This window comes from Erpetoichthys calabaricus, chromosome 6, assembly GCF_900747795.2.
Source record: "Erpetoichthys calabaricus chromosome 6, fErpCal1.3, whole genome shotgun sequence".
In the NCBI taxonomy this organism is placed as follows: domain Eukaryota; kingdom Metazoa; phylum Chordata; class Cladistia; order Polypteriformes; family Polypteridae; genus Erpetoichthys; species Erpetoichthys calabaricus.
Window position 1 is genome coordinate 147,490,411 of NC_041399.2, and position 22,075 is coordinate 147,512,485.

The 22,075-nt window shown below is 38.7% G+C and overlaps 1 protein-coding gene across 4 annotated transcripts in view; it reads right to left on the reverse strand.

The window, feature by feature from the left end:
* sugct (succinyl-CoA:glutarate-CoA transferase) overlaps positions 1 to 22,075 on the reverse strand; it is a 752,804-nt gene that overhangs the window by 521,536 nt on the left and 209,193 nt on the right. For all 4 annotated transcript variants that reach the window (XM_051928849.1, XM_028803974.2, XM_051928850.1 and 1 more), the window contains one exon: positions 5,005 to 5,100. In XM_051928849.1, coding sequence (XP_051784809.1) covers positions 5,005 to 5,100 — 96 coding nt within the window. The remainder of the gene's footprint in view (positions 1 to 5,004; positions 5,101 to 22,075) is intronic.

Below are 22,075 nucleotides of genomic sequence, written 5' to 3' on the forward strand. Positions count from 1 at the left end.
AACACTGAGTAGTTCTTAGTGGGCCAGTTCTCTGAAGCAAGTAAAGTTGAGCCCCACTCTCCATTCAAGATGGGAGCTGCTTACTACCACTTGCTGGCCCAATGGGTAATCACTGGCTTTATCGCAATGAACTACTTGAACTTCATTGGGTTTGGTATGGAGCAAGTGTCAATTATGTTTCAGTGATGATTTTTTAGATGTAAAGAACAACATGGAAAGCAAAACCATGAAATCTAAAATGGGTTTGATCCAAAATTAAATGATTTATTAACAACTATAAGAAAACAATGAATGGGTTGATTAGGCAAAAAATCTAAAAGAGAATAGGCAAGATACAAACATACATAATGAAGGAATGGCAAAGTTTTCAAAAATATACAAAGTAGAAAGCCAAGTCATCAAAAATATATAGTACAAAGAAGAAAGTGTTCAGTTATTAGGGAATCAAAAATAGAAAAGGCAAAAGCTTACAAAAAGGTTTAAAAACTATTAAAACCCCAATTATTTTAGGCCAAAACCAAGAATACAACCAGAAAACAATTTGCAAAATGGCAAAAAAAAACTTTAAGCCAAAAAACAAAGGATAGAAAACAAAAAGTAAGGCAAGAAGACCAAGTATCCACAAACTGCAAAACCACCCTGAGAAAAGAATAGCAAGGAGGGAGCCAACAGCAATAAGACTCTCACTCCATGATCCAGCAGTCAGCCTGAAGCTAGCTAAGATCATAAACAGATACTCATAATTCATTGTCAAGAAAATACTCAATAAAATCTAAAGTCAGGAATTCAAAACAACAAAGAAACCACAATAGAAATGTTTTGGGTATTTACAATCTTGAACAACTAGGAAGTGCACAACACTGACCTTTAATACCTTTGAACTATTGATTGTACATGTGGTACACTTCCTATTGACCCTACCTAGCAACAGCATAGTAACAACAAATAAATGATCACAAAATGGCATTGTCCTTCAAAAAACAAAACGGTGTTGTGGACGAACATGGTTAATATTTAACAAATAAATGTTAAATACAAATTCCTTATTTTCCAAAACTCTAGTTTAAATTCATACTTTATTACTTAAAGCCAAAGCAAAGACAAAAAAATAGATTAGCCAAATTTAACAGTTACCTACATCACTGGGAGTAACATGAAGAGCAAAAAGGTAAATCACCAACTAAATTAGCGCAATAAAAAGACAAACAGATAATTACAAAATGTTTGACAAAAAAGAACTTAATGAAAAAACAATTAAACACAAAAAGAAGGAAATTAATAAAAAAACAATTAAACACAAAAAGAAGGAAATTAATAAAAAAACAAGTGCATTAACAATCATAATAAAACTGTTTAACAAAAAATAACAAAATAAACAAGTCACAAAGAACCAGCTAAAGTTAGGAATAAAGACTTCGCAAAACCATGGGAAGTTGATGGTTCCTGTATAGCAAATATGGCACTAAATTATAGTAAGGGACCAAGATATTAAACATAGTCAACAGCAAACTGAAGATTCATAACCGGGATGACAGAAAACTAGAAACCAAAATGTTAAACCAAAACTGTAGTCAGTTATCCAGCACTTCAAAAAACAAGAAATGAGCACAAAGTGTCACAGCACAGAGCAAGCTCAAACATAGTCGTGATGGTATCACCAAACAGTATGTTTGACAGGACACAGCCCTTGACCAATGGCTGTAGTGTCATTACAGTGGGACCAGAAAATGGCACCGCCCATAAGGAAGACAAAGTAGTGTTGCAGCAGAAAGTGATTAATTTTTAACATCATTAAAAAGAATTCAAATCAAAAAAAGGATATGTACAGTAATTCCTCCTCGATCGCGGGGGTTGCGTTCCAGAACCCCTCGCGAAAGGTGAAAATCCGCGAAGTAAAAACCATATGATCATATGGTTATTTTTATATATTTTAAGCCCTTATAAACTCTCCCACACTATTATAAACATTTCCAGCACAATTATACAGCATAAACCCTTTGTATTCTCTTAGATATTAGGTAAGATTCATTGAAATCATGTACGTATGTAAACACACTGTTTATATACAGTAAAACCTAAATATTATTTTAAAGATATCGAGTGTCTCCGATATCACATATGTTACAGCCGTTACGACAGACAGGCCACCAGCAACAAATACGTACAATGCAAGAAAAATTGTATACAGTAAAATGTGTGTGTAGTGACACTAAACTATGTACTAAAAAAATAAATAAAATAAATAAAATAAAAATAAAAAATAAGTACTGTACGTAGAAAATTAATTATGGTTACTCACCAACAATGACACAATAACTTGTCCGATAACAATGAGTTTAATTTTACTGCACAACAAAGGAGAGCGTTACAGCTCTTCTAAAGGAGCCTCTTCAGGCGATTGTGTAGCACCGCTATTGTTCTTCTTCCGGCAGCCTTCAATCCAAATCCCTAAAGCAGATTCCATCCGGACTACCGCCTTATTACGTCCACTTACAACTCATTTTGTGCACTGGTTAAAGGACACTGCGGTCGTAGATCTTATATGCTTTTCCTCCTTTTTAAATAAAAACAATCGTGGACTCATTTATGCCGTAATGGCGTCCTACAGCGGTGTAACTGTTCCCTGCCTTCAACATATCCAAAACTTTTACCTTTTCGGCAATCGTTAGCATCTTCCGTTTGCGCTTGGGCACGGCCCCTGAAGCAGTAGTAGGAGCAGATCATTTTGGAGCCATAACGAAGGGCTTGACTATGCACAAAGATAAACAAAAAAGAACACAAAAGTTAACTCTTTACACAGCGAAACATGTTGATGCTGAATGAGTGAGACGAGACTTCCTGGTTAACGCAGCGGAATCGAATTCGGCGCTCTGTCGCTGAGCCAATCAGCACACAGGAACTTAACTGCGTGCTCTGACTGGGTAGCTTCTCAGCCATCCCCCAATAGCATCCCTTGTATGAAATCAACTGGGCAAACCAACTGAGGAAGCATGTACCAGAAGTAAAAAGACCCATTGTCCGCAGAAACCCGCGAAGCAGCGAGAAATATATAAAATATAAAATCCGCGATAGAGTGAAGCTGCGAAAGTTGAAGCGAGATACAGGAGGGATTACTGTATACCTTTTGTTTAAAGATGATGGAAGACCCAGGAAGACCCAGGAAAAGTATAAATAAACCAGGTAGTCATAACAGTAACCTTTCAATATGCAAAAGTATCCTCAAGCAATTATAATTTCAGTTAATTTGTAAAGGCAATGTAAGATCCTGCTTTCAGTTGGAATGAATTTATATTATTCTCATTGAAATACTGTATGCATGGTTAACAGATATTAGCTAAGTGTAGGAAATATTGTTTAATTTAAACTACATCTATAATGAACATGTTGTCAAAATGAAGGCATAATGTCAGCCCACAGCAATTTAGATAGATAGATAGATCCCAAGGGGAAATTCACAATTATCCCTCACTAGTAACAACATAGGCAGTGCTACCTTTTTTGCAAATTCATTCTCCAGATAATTAACATCATCATTTTAGTATTGAATGAGCATGAATATTGTTCAAACTTAACTAGATGACTTTCATTTAAGACTGATAAAAAACATCAATGCCATAACAACCAGAGTGGAGTTAAGATTTGCATTTGGTGTGACGAGGATGTATAGGACTAGGAAGTAGGAATGAGTACATTAGAGGGTCACCTCAGGTTGGATGGTTTGGAGACAAAGCCAAAGAGGCAAGATTGCGTTGGTTTGGACATGTGCAGAGGAGAGATACTTGGAATATTGGGCAAAAGATGGTAGGGATGGAGCTGCCAGGCAAGAGGTAAAGAGAAAGGCATAAGAGGACGTTTATGGATGTAGTGAGAGAGGACATGCAGGTGGTGGGTGTGACACAGCAAGATGCAGAGGACAGGAAGATTTGGAAACAGATGATCCACTGCGGCAACCCTTAATGGGAGTAGCCAAAAGAAGAAGAAGTGGTATGAATTAAAAAAATATATAAAGACTAATATGAATTCCACTGAGCACATCAAGAGCATCTCTGATGATGTAGGGCCACATAATGCTCTGTTATAATGCAAGTGTTATGGTTTGGCTACTTTTTAAAAGTTTTATGATCTCATTAGGCATCTGATTTTATTTTCTTTTTGTTCTAAAGATTTTGCTGTATCTAATTCTGCACTTCAAAAATATTTTTGAAACGTACGTATATAAAGACATTTGTTTATTTTCATGTCATTTTTTGTGTTTTTGTAAGATGTCACCATTTTGCAAACTTTTTATTGTCCAGTTGCCATGGACTAACCTGGATTGCGCAGTGCATGTCCTCATCGATGTGACAGCATAAGCTTTTAACACTGTTCACTACTGCGTCATCAGAAAACTGGATAAAAATACATTATTTTTGTTGTGCCTTTGCTTTATCCTCCTTTTCACTTTCAATATTAAGGCTTTGTTTTCTCACTATGAACCTTGCCTTCTGATTAGGCAGTCCTCTTTTTATATTAAAATGTCCCTGCCCTTTCCTTTAAATCATAACAACAGACACTGGAAACAACTGATACCTCAAAAATGAGTCAGTCATGAATCAATAACAGAAAATAAACTGACAGATGACTAAATTGAAGAATAGACGTTTAATACCAGGAGAAACAGTGTTAGCTCTGAACAATGCCAGTAGAGAGAAAATAGGTTATACAATAATCATCTACCAAGTTAGAATTAATGTCATGGCAAGTTGAATCTTATATATCTTTTGTTCAGAGGACACATGTGGAGCAGAGGCTGTCATATATGGCTGTATTGAAGGCAAATTCACTAATCAGGACATCTACTACTTAAAAAATCGTCAAAATCATCTTTTACTTATCTCAGATAACTCTATATAAATTTAAACCAGGCCTTTATATTATTAGATTATACTCCTTTACACTTTCTGTGTTTTCTTTCAAACAGTTAAATAATTGTAGGCAAAATAATATTTTAAGGAGAAGGCTTACCTGGTAAGGAACAATGCTTTCATGAGCTGTCCCCCATCGTTTAGCCTCTTTTTTGCTGTTGAGATAGTTGGAGCCTATATGGGTAAGACAAGCAACCTAAAAAAAATAAATATAGTAGTAGTGGTTAATATCACACTGTATTACTCATTAACAATTTGATGCCTTGTAATAAGTAACGATATCTGCTAGGTTCGGTTCAGAATTAGAAAATGTTTTATATAATGTTTCCATCATAAGAATTTATGAAGACAACTCTTGTTCATTGTCCCACTAATGCAATTTTTAAATCAATTTACCTACAAAGTATAATATGCTATCATTTCATTTTCTTAACCCACTTTTTCCATTGCAGGTTTGTAATAAGTTGGAATCTGTCCCAGAAATGTTAGGCCAATGACAGTAATAATTCCAGGACAGGATGCAATTTATTTGCAAACTACTTTCACACTTACATAGTCTAGAGCCAGGTCTGGAAGAGAACACCCATGCTACCCATTTCTTTTATTCAGACTAAGGGGTAAGAGATCTGGAGACTGTGGTAACCTTAGAGCCTGTAAGGTTCACCCAGCAGGTTCAGACCTTTAGGCCTAGCACCTGGTGGTGAGGATATATCAGGTTTTGGTTACCTGCTGTAGGCCTAAGGTTCATGCCCCTAAACCTGCTTAACCTTTTAATAAAATGGTTAAGTTGACACCCCCAACATGAACCTCTGAGAACAGGAAAAATGAAAAACTTTATGTAAAATTAATGTTAAAAAAGTTTTATCGTATTTTTTAAAATGAAAAACAAAATCCAATAAAAGAAATTTAAATTGAAGTAATATGAAATATTATATGCTTTCTTATATCCTACCTCTACTGATAAAATATAAATAACAAAAATTAGAATGTCCTTAAAATAATTCAGTAGCACTACCACAGACACTACCTTTTCTCTTTTCTCTTCAGAATGCATGCTCCAATTAATCCTCACCTCTAAATTAAAATGAATTGCATATTTTTTCAGTTATATTTTTTTCTGTGTCTATCTACAGTACCTTTAGCGTTAAAATGTCACTCTGTACTGAGGTACTTCTCTTTTTTATCTTTAATATTAACATATTTAACATATAAAATATATAAAAGGTACATGTCCTTATATGATTAACCATTTTAATTACATTCCCTTGTTTGTTATCCTAATAGTATTTATAGTTAGTCAAAAAACATCAAGCCTGATACAGACTATTCAAACTATTTTGAAAAGCATAAATATTTGTTGCTTTATTAACTATTAGGGCGGAGAACTTTGATTGTGATATGTTTTTAGTTCAAAAGTTATTTTCACCTACAGCCCACAAAAGTAGAGTTTACTGCTGTCGTTTAACAAAGTCATCAGTACAGATCTTAATGAAATTACATACAACATACAAATTATGCACACAGTATTTAGTTTTTAAAACCAATCCTTGATGTTGTGAAGTTGAAGTCTTAAACATGTATATCCTTTAAGTGTATCATTTCTATTACTGTATATCTTTGTTATCTTCATGGAACTGTGTTAAGCAAATTACAGCCAGGGTATTATGTCATGGTCTTAATCCCCACACTGGCACAGCTCATTTGAGATCAAATAAAGGAAAGATTTAGGTTATTACATTGTTTTCCAGTCTAAGCAAAGGCAAAGGGAGCATAGTTATCCTTGTAACCTATATAAACACTAGTAAACACATGCATACCTGACACAGGTGACTTGGTTGTGATACTATATTCTATAACTTTCAAATTGAACTTTGGAGAAGAGTTAACTTCTGCTCAGCAGAGTCAGTTACTCAAAGCGTTACGAAAGTTTGAGGATATCCTGTATGATATGCTACTACTCCATTTATCCTTCAGATAGATTTGTCAGAAACAAGACTGGAAGCTGTGCTGAGTCAGGTTATCAATGATGAGCAAGACCTAAGTCAGAAATTACTGGATCACAAACAATGTATGCTGCAGTGGACAGAAAAATTGCTAGCTACTTAATGGGCTATTACTTAATTGAGGTACTACTTGCTGGGCCAGGTTGGTAAATGATTATGCTCCCCTGCAATAGGATGGTAGCAAATAAATTATTTGCAATATGGGACACCTACAAGTTTATCATCTTACATTGGCAAATACTCAAATCACTGTTAGAGATGCACATAGAAACCTTTGCACAAGATAGGAGTCACTCAGCAAGATTGTCCTGCAAAAATATGCATGTTTTAGAAAACACACAGCTCTATTGGCAGGCTTTCTTTCATTTCTGCATTACACATTTGTCCAAAAAGACTGAAACTTTCTCACATGAGTGAAAAGGAAATTATTATTTTACAGCTCTAGAAACAAATATTTTAAAAGAATACATTTCTATTTAACCCCCACATGTCACAAGTACGTTAGATTACAGTGATTATTTTATCATGTAGGCCATTAATGTATATAAAATAAAATGACAAGCCCAATATAATGATAAAATTCAATTAAACAGAAGTAAAATGATCATATTTAAATATTTAACCAAAATTTCAGTTTAATGTATCTTAACACAAGAACACAATATCACCATCCAATCAATGCACTACGTCAGTTTTTCAGCGAGAGGACAACTAAAGAGAACTTTGCTGTGTGCCAGAAGGAAATGTGACACCCTCAAGTGGCCACCAGATATGAAAATGTAAATGGAGACTTCATTCTCAGTAGTACGGCAAAGATTCATAACAATGAAAGTTACTCAGACACCAAGGAAAAAATTCAGTTCTTATTGATCTCTACTTTTTTATAGCACTTTCTGCTATATTAAATATACAGTATTGCATGTATAAAAATGTTTTTGTATGATGCCTTGAATAAAGGTACCTGCTAAATAAATAATAATAATGGAAACTGCATGCCACACAAGTCTCAGCTGTTTGGCTAGAGCTGATTCAAATTTTTTGATACTATAGTGTGCTGATATCCAAAACCAATTAATTTTGCAGGATCTCACAAATATATACTAGTAGGTTTTTTCTCTGGCATTGCTTCAAGACTGTAGGCAGCTGTGGTCATAATCATAGCTAAATTTTCCTTTCCCTATCTATAATTTAGGAAGTCTTCACCAGAGTTTTAATCCAAAACTTGCACACCATGTACTGTCCAATTCCATCTTATATAGCATGGTAACATGCCACATTGCCCAACAATGGACATTGCAACCATGAACAATAAAATTGGCTTCCAGGAAAGAAATCAATGAAATGGTGTAAAATGCAAAAAATATCTGTGGTGGGTTGTATAGTGGGTTGGAAAATGGATGGATGGATGGATGCAAAAAATATCAAAACATAATTAAAAAGTGAACCATTATGAAAAGTAACCATAAAAATCTACAAAAGAAAATAAAACAGCATGTGTCTACTTTATCAGAAATTGTTCAGGTCCGTTACACTATTATAATTCACAGGGTTCCAATATCTGTTATGATATAGTCTCTTTTTAATTATTTTTTATAGTGATTTTTTGTAATTTGCAGGGGTAGCATAATCCTGCTTGGGGTTTTAACCATGTAGAAAACAGTTGTTACGTGTGTTCATTTTTGTCTTTTGCCATGCCAGTACTGTTTATCAAAACGGTATGGGCTTTCCTATATTGTTTACACATTTCTATGGTTTATCTATCTAAAGGTGACTGGAATTGGCACATAATATTATCAATGTGGCTATACAAGATTGGCAACATGCACTTTCTGGTTTGCCAAGGTTGCTGACAGGCCCTTCAAACTTTCCCATGTGTATTTATGAGGTGATTCCTTTTGGAAACGTGACCTTGCTGCTTTGAATTAGTTACTGTTAAGTCTCGATTTCTGATTTTGGGCTTGACAACCGATCAGATTGACTTTTTGATTTTTAAATGTGGCCAGGTTTTTCAATTTACACCTCATCCTCTGGTCCATTTTTCTTTGCAATGAGCCACTTTTTATCATGACAGAAAAGAATGTCAACATATGAGTGAACAAAGATATAAAATTAATGAATCAAGTCTAAAACTATCACATCAGCCTTACAAAAAACACACTGATAGTTAATGTGAGTATATCATAAAAGATTACATATATGTTAGTGACTAGAAACAGAAATTTCTCAGTCAAGCTCAGAAGTAAATTTGTTTTGCAACATTTCCTTAGCTATATGACTGAAAATTGGAAGTCATACATTTACACTATCTACAGTTTTCACCAAATGCAATCAGAAACAGCTGCTTCATTGTCAAGAAAACATAAGCATTATCTTTTGCAAAGTAGTATTGTGCTTAGATGGCAGTAAAGCAACAGTTAAAGAAGGGTGTGTTGAACTCTTCCTATGGTAACTGAGCAAATTCAAATTGTCTGGAAAAGTAAATGACACAACACTATATGTTGAAGAGCCCACCTGCTTTATATGTGTATCTGCTACTTTTCAGTTATAACATATAATTTGTAAAATATACTAGCAACAGTACAAGCATAGCACCATTTTTCCTTTGCACAAAAATACAAACAATACTACAGTACTGGTTGCAACCAAATGTTTATAGCAGGGTTGCTGAAATTTGGTTCTGGAGGTGCGGAGTGGTTTGAGGTTTTTATTCCAACCATTTTGTAACTAGAAGCCAGGTCTAGCAGATAATAAAACTTGATATTTAATTATAAGGCTTATTGGTGCTTTCCTTTTCCATTACATATTTTATCATATTGTAGATTTTTCATTTTCTGAGAACATTATACTATGTTTTGTGGCTTGTAACTCTTGGTCCTTCCCTTCTCTGTAATTTATTTCAAAATGTTTTATTAACACATATTCTTCATGATGCATATAAACAGGTTAAAATGGAACAATGTTAACTGGAAACTGGTGGTTTCTTTGTCATTCACACTTTATTATTAACTGATAGCTGGTTAAGAAAACAGGCAACAATTAAAACCTAAATGCAGCTATATAAAACTAAAATAGGCAATTAAATATTCTGAATATTGTAACAAGCAAGTCTGGTAAAACTAAGTCCAAAACCATACAACTTTAGTAGTAAATAAACAGGTTCTAATTAAGAAATAAGCCCTTCAGGATGTAACTTAGTAGCCCTGTTTTACAGAAATTCCAGGACTCCCTTTCCTTATACTTTCGACTGTGTGTGAACATTATCAATATAGGAAATTAACAGTTTGGTCTCTAATGTGTAAATAAACAATTTCCACTAAATTGCTGATGATTAACTGTGGGGATCTTAACACTTATGAACGGTCTATCAGCTTAGTTGACCAATTAAAACATTTTCTGTTAATCAACAATATATTAGCTATTGTTGTAACCTTTTTATTTTCTCATACAAAAGATCAATCAGAGAAGAGAGATGAAGTTCACAGCTCCTTCTAAGCACAAATGGAAACAGTAGTCAAGAGTGCTAAGTCTCTTGCACAGAATATACACGTAGTCAGTGACCAAATCAAAAAAGGCAAAATTCATAACCACTAAGTGGGCAAAAAGTCAAAACCAAAACCTATGATCAGAAATGATATTTTTAGGGAAAGTCTTGGTCCTTTCCTTAATATACCACAAAATTCAGATGTTTTCAAAACTTATACCTCAGACCTTAACTATGATAACTGTTAGGAGACCAGACAAGCCATGGCATTAAAGCAATCATTTTCAATATTAGTAACATCATTAATGTCATAAACAGTCAACTCAATAACAGAAAATATAAATGAAAAATAAAATGCTAGATAACCCAAGGCTGCAGCTTCACAATTCATCTGAAATATCTGTTACTCTCAAGTTTTAAGAAGCTATTTTGATCTCTCTGTTTTGAACTATTCCTTGGCTTGCTTTGGTTATTTTTCTCTCTCCGGAGATTTGGTTTTGTTTTACCTTCATGTCTCTCATGTCTGAAATTGGCCATGTTTATTCTTCAACATCTATTTTTTTGCAAGAACTTAACCTTGGTGGCTACTCAGTTGCCTTAGGCTTAACAGACAGTTTTTGGTGCTACTGTTAGTAAGAAACCCTACAGCTCACTTGGGAAAACAAACATTACACCAGTAAATCTGAATTGACAAAGTGAGTATAAAAATGACTAGATGTATGGAGTGATTAAATGTTAAAGGGATTGCAGTGACAGGAGTGTCCAGTCATGGTTCTTTAGGACTAGTATCTATATATATAATTCACTAAGCCGCCAGCAAGCAAGACACCCATGGAGCACGCAGGACAGAGCCACGCCCACCAACTCTAAGACCATTGGATACGACGACAACTCGCAGAGCCACGCCCACCAACTCGGACACAGCAACTCACAAAACACGGCGTCATTCGCGTTTGTCTCTGCTACAGTCCACATGCACCTCTGAGCCACGTTGACTTTTCATTATTCTTTTCGGTTACGACACACGACCGCGTCCACCATCGCAAACTGTTTTACACACCATGGTCTTAGAGTTGGTGGGCGAGTCTCTGTGAGTTGCTCTTGCGAGCGGGCACATGACCAGGCAGTGTGTATGCTTCGAGAACGAGGGTGGACGCGGCAGGACCATCTAAGAAGAGGCATGTTTGTCGCGGATGTGAATCGCTGTATGCAGCGTGTAAAACATGGGATACACACGATATAGCCACGCCCGCCAACGCTAAGACGATGGGATACGCCGACAACTCACAAAGCCACGCCCACCAACACTAAGACCATGGGACGAGAATGCCTGCCTGCCTGCCTGACTGTTACCAGCGTGTAAAACCATCGCAGCTTTTAACTCACACACTGCAACAACTCACCAAACAAGGACATCCTGTCTCTCGAGGCATTCACACTGCCAGAAGACAACCATGGGATATGCAAAAAATAGCCATGTCAGTCAACTCACAAAGCCCAGCCCACCAACTCACGCCCACCAACTAGAGCATGCGTCTACCCACACTCTCAAGGCATTCACAGTGCCTGCTCATGTGCCCAGACGCAACAACTCACCAACTCACTTTCATCTCTGCTACAGTACACATGCACCACTGAGCCATGTTGACTTTTCATTATTCATTTCGGTTTCGGCTGCATTTCTTTATATAATCCACCAAGTCGTCCGACCATGGGATACAAACGACAGAGCACCGGCCAACAACTCGAACCGATAGAGAGACACGCCCACCAGAGCGCGGGACGAGAACGCCTGCCCGCCTGACTGTTACCAGCGTTCACCGCAATGCACTGGAGTGTAAAACCATCACAACTATCAGACGCTGTCTATATCTAAGAAGATATATAGATACTCATTATTCCCCGGCACGCGTCCACCCACGCTCTCAAGGCATTCACAGTGCCTGCTCATGTGCCCGGACGCAACAACTCACCACACACAAATTTTGCTTAATTTGACTCAACACGGGAAACCTGCCCGGACACGGAGAGGATTGACAGATTGATAGCTCTTTCTCGATTCTGTGCGTGGTGTTGCATGGCCGTACTTAGTTGGTGGAGCAATTAGTCTGGTTAATTCCGAAAACAAATGAGACTCCCTACTGCTAAATAGTTACGCGATTGCCAAGCGGTCGGCGTCCAACTTCTTAGAGGGACAAGTGGCTTTCAGCCACATGAGATTAAGCATTAACAGGTCTGTGATGCCCTTAGATGTCCAGTGCTGCACGTGCGCTACACTGAATGGATCAATGTGTGTCTACCCGGTGCCGACAGGCGTGGGTAAGCCGTTGAACCCCATTCGTAATGGGGACCAGGACTTGCAATTGTTCCACACAAACAAGGAATACCCAGTAAGTGCGGGTCATACGCTCGCACTGATTACGTCCCTGCCCTTTGTACGCACCCCCCCACCCCGCTACTACCATGGTCGGGTGACTTGGTGTATTATATATAGAAAAGCAGCCGGAACCACAAAGAACAATGAAAAGACAATGTGGCTCAGAGGTGCACAGACGACAGCGACTCAGGTGAGGAGTTGGGGGCGGGCACATGAGCAGGCAGTGCGTACTGAAAGATGATTGTATGTTGGTTCGTAGCGTGCATTGTTGCAATGTTACTTTTCTTGGTGGTTTATTAAATTACGGATTTTGCAAATGTAAATTTTTCTCCCCTCTGCTTAAAAAACATTAAAAAAGCGGCGTGATTATGTGGCGTATGCTACGCCGTGGGTTGGTATGCAGCATGTAAAACAGTTTGTTTGTCGCGGATAATTTGCCTTTTACTTTTACACGAAGACAATTTCCTGTTAGATTGGCCTTTGCGATGACAATTAGTAAGGCACAGGGCCAAACTTTCAAAAAGATATGCATGTATCTGCCAAAACCAGTTTTCAGTCACGGACAATAATTGTATGTTGCTCTCTCCAGAGTTCCATCTTTTCATTCACTTACTGTTGTATCCTCAAACCCACCCCTTTTAGACAACTGTGTCTTTCCGGAAGTGTTCAACCATCAATAAATAATTATGCGGCGTATTCCTGCAGGAACACGTGCAGCGAGCGAGCCAGCCAGCCAGAGAGAGAGAGCGACACACACACATACAGGCGAGAGAGAGAGAGGGCTGGACGCATAAGAATAATAATACTTCACTACATTGATATAGCGGTGTTCTCAGTATTCAAAGCGCTATCCACACAGGGAGCAACCGGGAAGCGAACCCACAATCTTCCACAGTCTCCTTACTGCAAAGCAGCAGCACTACCACTGCGCCACAAGGCAGAGAAGGCAGTTAAAGAATGCACCGGGCTCGATTTTGTTTTCACTTCTGTTTACAGCGATCGGGTCATAGCGTGCATTGTTGCAATGTTACTTTTCTTGGTGGCTTATTACATTACGGATGTTTCACATGTTCATTTTTTTCCCTGTGCTTAAAAGACATTAAAGAAGTGTTTCTCAACTGTGACTCCAGAACAACTCAGTACGCAAGCTATATTAAGCGTCAACAACGAAGACTCGCTACACCTTAATGAACAAGTACTGACAATTATCCCTACCGACGAAGTAACTTTCACCAGCGTGGCCTCCATCATCACAGACGATCCCGCTTTCAGTCACGGACAATTGTATGTTGCTCTCTCCAGAGGTCTATCTTTTCATTCACTCACAGTCGTATCCTCAAACCCACCCCATTTGGACAACTGTGTCGTTCAGGAAGTGTTCACCCATCAATACATAATTATGCGGCGTATGCTACGCCGCGGGTTGGCTAGTAGATTTTATTTAAGCTAATCAATTTAAATCTTAACTTGTTAAGAGTCTCCTTGCTTGACTGAACTACTACTACTACAAGAAGCTGCTGTGACTCTAAGCAATTACTGAGCTGTGAGCTGTGATCTGCTCTCCCTGTGCTGTTGTATTATGGAATTCACTCAATATATGAATATTTTAATTATACTACATTTTTTTCAGTCCTAGTCACATAAATCTCCTATTGTTATTTTTAAACATAAAGGTATAGCCCATTATTCATCATTTCGAATATCAACAACATTGAGGTAATAGAATTTTTGCATGACACATTTAAATCCTCCAGCCTACTTGGTAAATGCTTGCACAACCACATTTCAATCTGACTATTGAAATTTATGGTTATGCCCAAATCCAGTTTCTATGCTGGCCCAACTGACAAAGACTTTCAAACCTACAGGATCCTTACCAAGAAGTTATGCCTATGAATCAGTAATTTTGCTTACCTAAGTTACTCTAACATACAAGAGGCTGTTCAATACACAGTAATTGTGGGTACAACATCAATGCACTAAAAATATTTTAAAGAAAACTTATTTTGCTGTTACTTTAAAGTAATCTGTCCACAATCTGTTATATGTTGTACTGTTTGAAATTCTATTTTTAAGTTTTGTATTTATACCTTACCTTATCAAACATGGGTATATTGATGGTTATTAAGATAATGACGAGTCTGCCTTATTTTATGAAATTGTATATATAAAATGATTTCTAGTTTTGTAGTGTGTTCTGCCAAGCCAGAAAGAAAGAGCAACAGCAAGCAAAAGACAAACAGAGAGAGAGCAGGCAAGAAAAAGTGAGCTCAAGGGATAACGTGAGAGAAAAGAAAGACAGAGTGAGCAATGGTATCTTTGAATTAACGGCAGAAAGCAGATGTCACTGTTGTGGAAAAATTAAATATGTAGTAAACTTGTTTCCGTTAATCGTTGTGATGGGTGGCTGGGGACCTTACCTGGATGGGACACCTCGACAGTGGAAGGATCTGGGGAGAGAGCTTATTCAGGGCATTACCTCCTCCGGAGTGCTAGGTGGCAGCGGTGCTTCGGTCTACCACAGGGCTCCTTGGGAATTGGAATTTGGAGCAGCCCTTCTGGGTTCGATGAACACCACAGGAGGTGCTGAAGGAACTGTTGAGCCCTGTTTGGCAGCACTTCTGCCACACCCAGAAGTGCTGCCGGAAGAAGGTTGTTGGACACCTGGAGCACTTACTATAAAAGGAGCAAACTGCCACTACTCCGGGAGCCAGAGGTGATAGGAGGTGGACAAAGCTTGCTGGAGGAGGAGTGGAGATGAAGAGAAAGAAAAAAGAGAGAACAAAAGTTTGTTTAGTGCTCTGTATTATGCTGGAAAACTGTGCTGTAGAGGTGCGAAACGGGGAAAGGTGGCAGGAGTGTTCATTATGGTTGCTCTTTTAAGTAACCCAAGTTTTTTTGTGTAGAAGTTTAAAGGGTGCATAAGACTTGTACATTTTATTATTTTGGTGTAGTCATCATCATTATAATGAATCACATCAAATAACGGTACAATTCAGAATTTTTCCTATTTGAACAAAAACTGTAAATTTATGAAGATGCATTTGAGTTTATTTTCAGTGTTCAGTATTTGATGATGACAGATCTTTTAAAACTGTTCTTTAGTGTTTGTACTAATTAACAAAATGTTAATAGATCTTCGGGCGGCACGGTGGCGCAGTGGTAGCGCTGCTGCCTCGCAGTTAGGAGACCCGGGTTCGCTTCCCGGGTCCTCCCTGCGTGGAGTTTGCATGTTCTCCCCGTGTCTGCGTGGGTTTCCTCCGGGCGCTCCGGTTTCCTCCCACAGTCCAAAGACATGCAGGTTAGGTGGATTGGTGATTCTAAATTGGCCCTAGTGTGTGCTTGGTGTGTGGGTGTGTTTGTGTGTGTCCTGCGGTGGGTTGGCACCCTGCCCGGGATTGGTTCCTGCCTTGTGCCCTGTGTTGGCTGGGATTGGCTCCAGCAGACCCCCGTGACCCTGTGTTCGGATTCAGCGGGTTGGACAATGGATGGATGGATGGATGGATAATAGATCTTCATTTCATATTTTTATGATATTTTTGGCTGATATTTGAACTGGTGCGAGTAGCCTGTGTCTCTCTGTTGCTCCCTCATGTAAGGTTTATTGGAGGCCATCTTATTCTTCACCTACCCTCCAATACTGCTGCCACCATGACTCCTTTCAAGCCAGGATCCTTCCCAAGATTACCGGAGGCCATGTATCAAAGCCAGTGCCTTTAAGCAGAGGATGCGGTCTTGTAAATTCTGCTCTTTAAGTGTTTGATCATTTCTCTCCTTCACACCCTCACACACATGCCCTATGAATTACTTCACAAGATGGCTTCACCAGTTCTGAAAGCAGCTCTCTTCCAGGCTAGTGTTGCCAGGACAGAAAGTTCATGACAACAATACCATTTAGAGAGACAGACAGACAGGCCAGTAGGCAGGCAGACAGGCAGACAGATAGACAGAAAATGAGCCCAGGTCAAGTAAAAAGGTTTCCTTAATATGTAATATGTACGCAGTTTATCAATATTATATCATAAGATCAACAAAGAAATGGTTTAGATTTAGACCAATTTTAGTTTTGCCGATTTTAATCATGCCTGAATGATCAGTGCATGTCTGTGTAGAGTTTCAGTCAGTCAGTCACCTTCCAACCCGCTACATCCTAACACAGGGTCATGGGGGTCTCTTGGAGCCAATCCCAACCAACACAGGGCGCAAGGCAGGAACAAATCCCTGGGCAGGGCACACTCACACACACACACACACACACACACACACACACCCACACACCAAGCACACACTAGGGACAATTTTTAGGATCGCCAATACACCTAACCTGCATGTCTTCGAACTGTGGGAGGAAACCGGAGCACCCACAGGAAACTGGAGCACCCGGAGGAAACCCATGCAGACACGGGGAGAACATGCAAACTCTACGCAGGGAAGACCCGGGAACCCAGGTCTCCTTACTGCGAGGCAGCAGCACTACCACTGAGCCACTGTGCTGCCTGCGTAGAGTTTTTTAGTCTGAAATAATTTTCCCAATTGCAAAAAAGGCACATATTTATTCATGTATGCTCACCTATCACTATCCTGTAAATAGGTTTAGGAAAAATTTTTATTATGGTATTGCATCTAGTATACAATAATAACACCTCTTCTTCACCACACTGTACATTTCTGTATTTCTTTAGTGAGCAATCCTGTTGCCATCTATAAAAAAAATGGAGAATGAGGAATTTGAGTAGTGCCTTTCCATTTACTATAATTAATATGAACTAATACACCCACTACAAGTTATAATTAATAAGAAATGGCTGCACATTAGAAAAGAAGAAGTGATAAATGAATGGCATAGTATACTGCTGCTCCAGCCATAAGAAAAGAAGTAAAGATAAATGAAAGGTATAGCACATTGCAACTCCAGGAGATCTTGTTCCAGACACTAGCTGTGCTGATTAGGTATACACTTTTATTTATGCATGGGTGTGGTAAGGCATGTTAGGGTTCATGGTGGCACTTATATTTGGGTTAATAAAAACCATATTCTCTGGCTCTGCGGGTACTGGCGCAAGTGAGAAACTGTGCTGCTGTGGGGTCCAGTATTGAAGGTGAGCTGTTTGTAAATTAGCTCACCTGTTTCACATCGACATTCCATGTGGAGTAATTAGAAATCGCTGCATCCACAGAGGCATAAAAGGGGAGGATTTGCAGAGTAGAGGGGGAAAAAAGAGAAGAAAGGACAAAAGGATACAGAGGCAGACTGAGAGGACAGGGAGACATGAAATGAGGTCAGGTGAATGAGCTAATGCGGGGGAACAGGAGGCATGGTGATTGGGAGTTGGCTCCAGTGTAAGTGAGAGAATGACACTTCAGGGCTAGGTAGCTGAAAAGTCTTTGAGGATCGTCCTTTGAAAAACAGTCTGAGGATGGTGGTGGGACAATGGAAACAGGCTTGGGCACCATGGCCGATACCGATGAAGGTGGCTGGGATGCAAGCCGGATAAAAGGTTGACCACACATAGCGGTGTCTCAGTTTCCAAATAAGTATACTGTAAGAGTTGAGCTGGAGCTGACAGAACAGAAGAGAGGCACTGGGGCTCAAAATAGAGAGAGAGAATGAGAGAGAGAGAGAGATACCAGATTTTAACTGTCTGTTTTCAAATGGATTTTTTTTTTAATCTGTTATGGATAGTTTCTATCCTTCACATTGGGCATTGTGTTTTATGGTCTTATTTATTAATTATGGAACTATACCACACTTTATAAGCACTGTTTTTGGTTGATAATAAAAGCACTACACACCTTGCACCTTCCCTTGCTGATGTGGCATAGCACTTATGTAAGTGTGGTTTGTGATGGGCTGGTGCTCCATCTGTTTTTTCCCTCTTTTACTTCTGTTTGGTTTGGATTTTCTTCAGCAACTTATGTTTTCTCCTGCATCTTAAAATATATGCAAGCTAGGTTAATAAATGGCTCTAGACTACTCAGCTATAAATGAGTGTGTCCTGGAAACAATGGTCCCAGTCCCTGAACTAGCCACACAGCCCCACAGCATGATGGAACCTCCACCAAATTTGACAGTAGGTAGCAGGTGTTTTTTTTGAAATGCAGTGTTCTTCTGCCATGCAAAGCACTTTTTGTCATGACCAAATAACTCAATTTTTGTCTCATCAATCCAAAGCACTTTGTTCCAAAATTAATCTGGCTTGTCTAAATGAGCATTTGCATACAACAAGCGACTCTGTTTGTGGCGAGAGTGCAGAAAGGGCTTCTTTCTCATCACCCTGCCATACAGCTGTTCTTTGTGCAAATTGTGCTGAATTGTAGAACGATGTACAGATATACCATCTGCAGCAAGATGTTCTTGCAGGTCTTTGGAGGTGATCTGTGGGTTGTCTGTAACCATTCTCACAATCCTGCGCATATGCCGCTCCTGTATTTTTCTTGGCCTGCCAGACCTGGGTTTAACAGCAACTGTGCCTGTGGCCTTCCATTTCCTGATTACATTCCTTACAGTTGAAACTGAAAGTTTAAACCTCTGAGATAGCTTTTTGTAGCCTTCCCCTAAACCATGAAACTGAACAATCTTTGTTTTCAGATCTTTTGAGAGTTGCTTTGAGGATTCCATGCTGTCACTCTTCAGAGGAGAGTCAAAGGGAAGCACAACTTGCAATTCCATCCATCCATTTTCCAACCCGCTGAATCCGAACACAGGGTCACGGGGGCCTGCTGGAGCCAATCCCAGCCAACACAGGGCACAAGGCAGGAAACAATCCTGGGCAGGGTGCCAACCCACCGCACAACTTGCAATTGACCACCTTAAATACCTTTTCTCATGATTGGACACACCTGTCTATGAATTTCAATGCTTAACAAGCTAATCCAACCAATTTGGTGTTGCAAGTAATCAGTATTGAGCAGTTACATGCATTCAAATCAGCAAAATTACAAGGGTACCCAAATTTTTGCATGGCCAGTTTTTCACATTTGATTTAATTTCATACAACTAAATACTGCTTCACTAAAAATCTTTGTTCGGAAATGAAAGACATACCACTGTTATCTTTTTTGTTGAAAGTAAATTATTATGCAGACTGAGAGGGGTTCCCAAACTTTTTCATATGACTATATTTAATAGAATGCTGGATCTTGAAACAAAGCATTACTGAATTCAGTATTCCAATGTCAATATCAAGATAATATATATGGACTGGAATAAATTTATGAAGTGCTTAATAATGGTGAATTAAACTGGAATACAACACTATGACCCATGAGTACAAGCAACCATCAAAACAATACTAAAGAAATTCAAAATAGTGCAGACAAAATCATGAACACACCTTTTTATGATATTGAAGATGTAGTTCATATTGATTGTCTCAAAAGGCCCACATTAATGGATTTGCTTTACTTCATTGCCTGTGCCAGTCAAGTAGCGAAAAGCATAGAGAAAAGCTGTTTCATCATTCCCACTTCTGATTCGTGACAGTGTTCCTGCTTACACTGCTGGAGTTGTATAAGCTGTGTGGTAAGACCTTGCGTTCAAACATATGTCACAGACATGTTACTTTGCAGACCTGATGATGTAGGACTGCTACCTGTTCCCCAATCTGAAGGGCTAACTCGACAGGATGTGCTATGCCAATGATAAAGATGTCAAGCCAGCTGCAGAATACTGGTTACACAAGCAAGACAAATGGTTTAAATTAGTACACAAAAGAATTTATTTTCTTCAGCCGTGGGACACATCTTCCCCATGTCCCACTGGCCCTACACAGTCCCCAAAAACACCACCAAAGAAAAAACATGCAAAACACACTCTTCTTTTACTCCACTCCTCCCAGGGCAGCTTGTCGTCGTCGTCCTCCTCCTCCTCCTCCTAACTCTGGCGCCCTGAGTAGTGGCTGCAGGCTCCTCTTATAGCCCATCGGATGTGCTGCAGGTGCTCATCGACCTACTTCCGGCTGCACTTCTGGGTGTGGCTGTGCTCCCGCCCAGACGGGCTCGTTAAGCCGTGCAGCTCTATGCAGCTCCCCCTGGCAGAGGCCACGGAGCCCAACCAGGATGAGCTCCGGTGTTCCATTAAAGTGGCCCTGACACAACCCAGGGGGGCTACCATCAAAGGTTCCAAGGGACATAGCGTGGTTCCCATGGCTGCTCCCCCTGATCCAGTGACAAAGGGGCGTCCCAGACGGGCATGGGTCCCAGCTGTCCGCCACAAGGGATTATACTGAAAAGTAAAAGTTGTTTGATTTTACTATTACTTCTTTTAATAGGTCAGAATGAAAAAATTTTGATTACTATTTCTGAAAGCTTTTTTTTCTACATAAAGAATGGACTGTTTTATTTTGTTATAGGCAATATTGGTGTTACCTTTTTTGTATGCACCAAAAAAGATTACAATAGTACTAGTGTAAATAATATTATATATGGGTATATTACATAATAGGTACGATATACTTATGTGATTTCTTTCATTTTTACAATGCTAAAGGTATTTTAATTCTTGTTTCTTCTTTTTTTACATACTCATACACACTTTAAGAATGTTCTAAAGAAATAAATACACTGTCAAACAATTCATGATATGCTCGTATATTTATAGTGATCAAACATTGTGAAAATAACCACAAACTGTAACCAGTTATGTATGTTTAGTAAAACATCTTTTACCACTTAGTTTTGCTTCCTTGAATCACTTAGAGAAAGGGTTGTGTGCCTAGTAAAGAATATTCAAGCTGAGCAATAACATTAAAGTCACATTTTCCAGGGTAAGTGATAAGGAGCAGTTGACTCCTTTATTTCCATCCAGCCAATACATGCTTTGTAGAGGTGGGGGACATTTTTGGATGCAAGTGAAAAAACAAGACAAATGCGCACAAAAATGGAATGAGTACGAAACAGATAACAAATATGAGTCATATTGTGAAGTGACTAGCCAAACTGTATTTCCTCATGACTAAAAACTCACCCACTATTGAGAAATCTGTTTATAAATTTTTCAAAAATTGACCTAAAATTACCTGTATATACGGCCCAAAAATAGCATGATGCAGCACAATAGAATGACACTGTCACCCCTAGCATCTTCTATTCTTCTTTCTGTCTGCCAACATCAACTAAACAAAAAACAATTCCAAACCACTGGGAAATATCTAACTAAACTTTCGGCCAAAACACACTATCTCCTTTCACTGGCGCCAAACGACTTTGAAATGTTTCTTCAGCTTTTTGAAAGTCTGGTTTTGGTACCCAGTTTTATATGACAACTCCTATTTGCAACAGAATCATTAATATTAGAATAGTTCAATTTTTC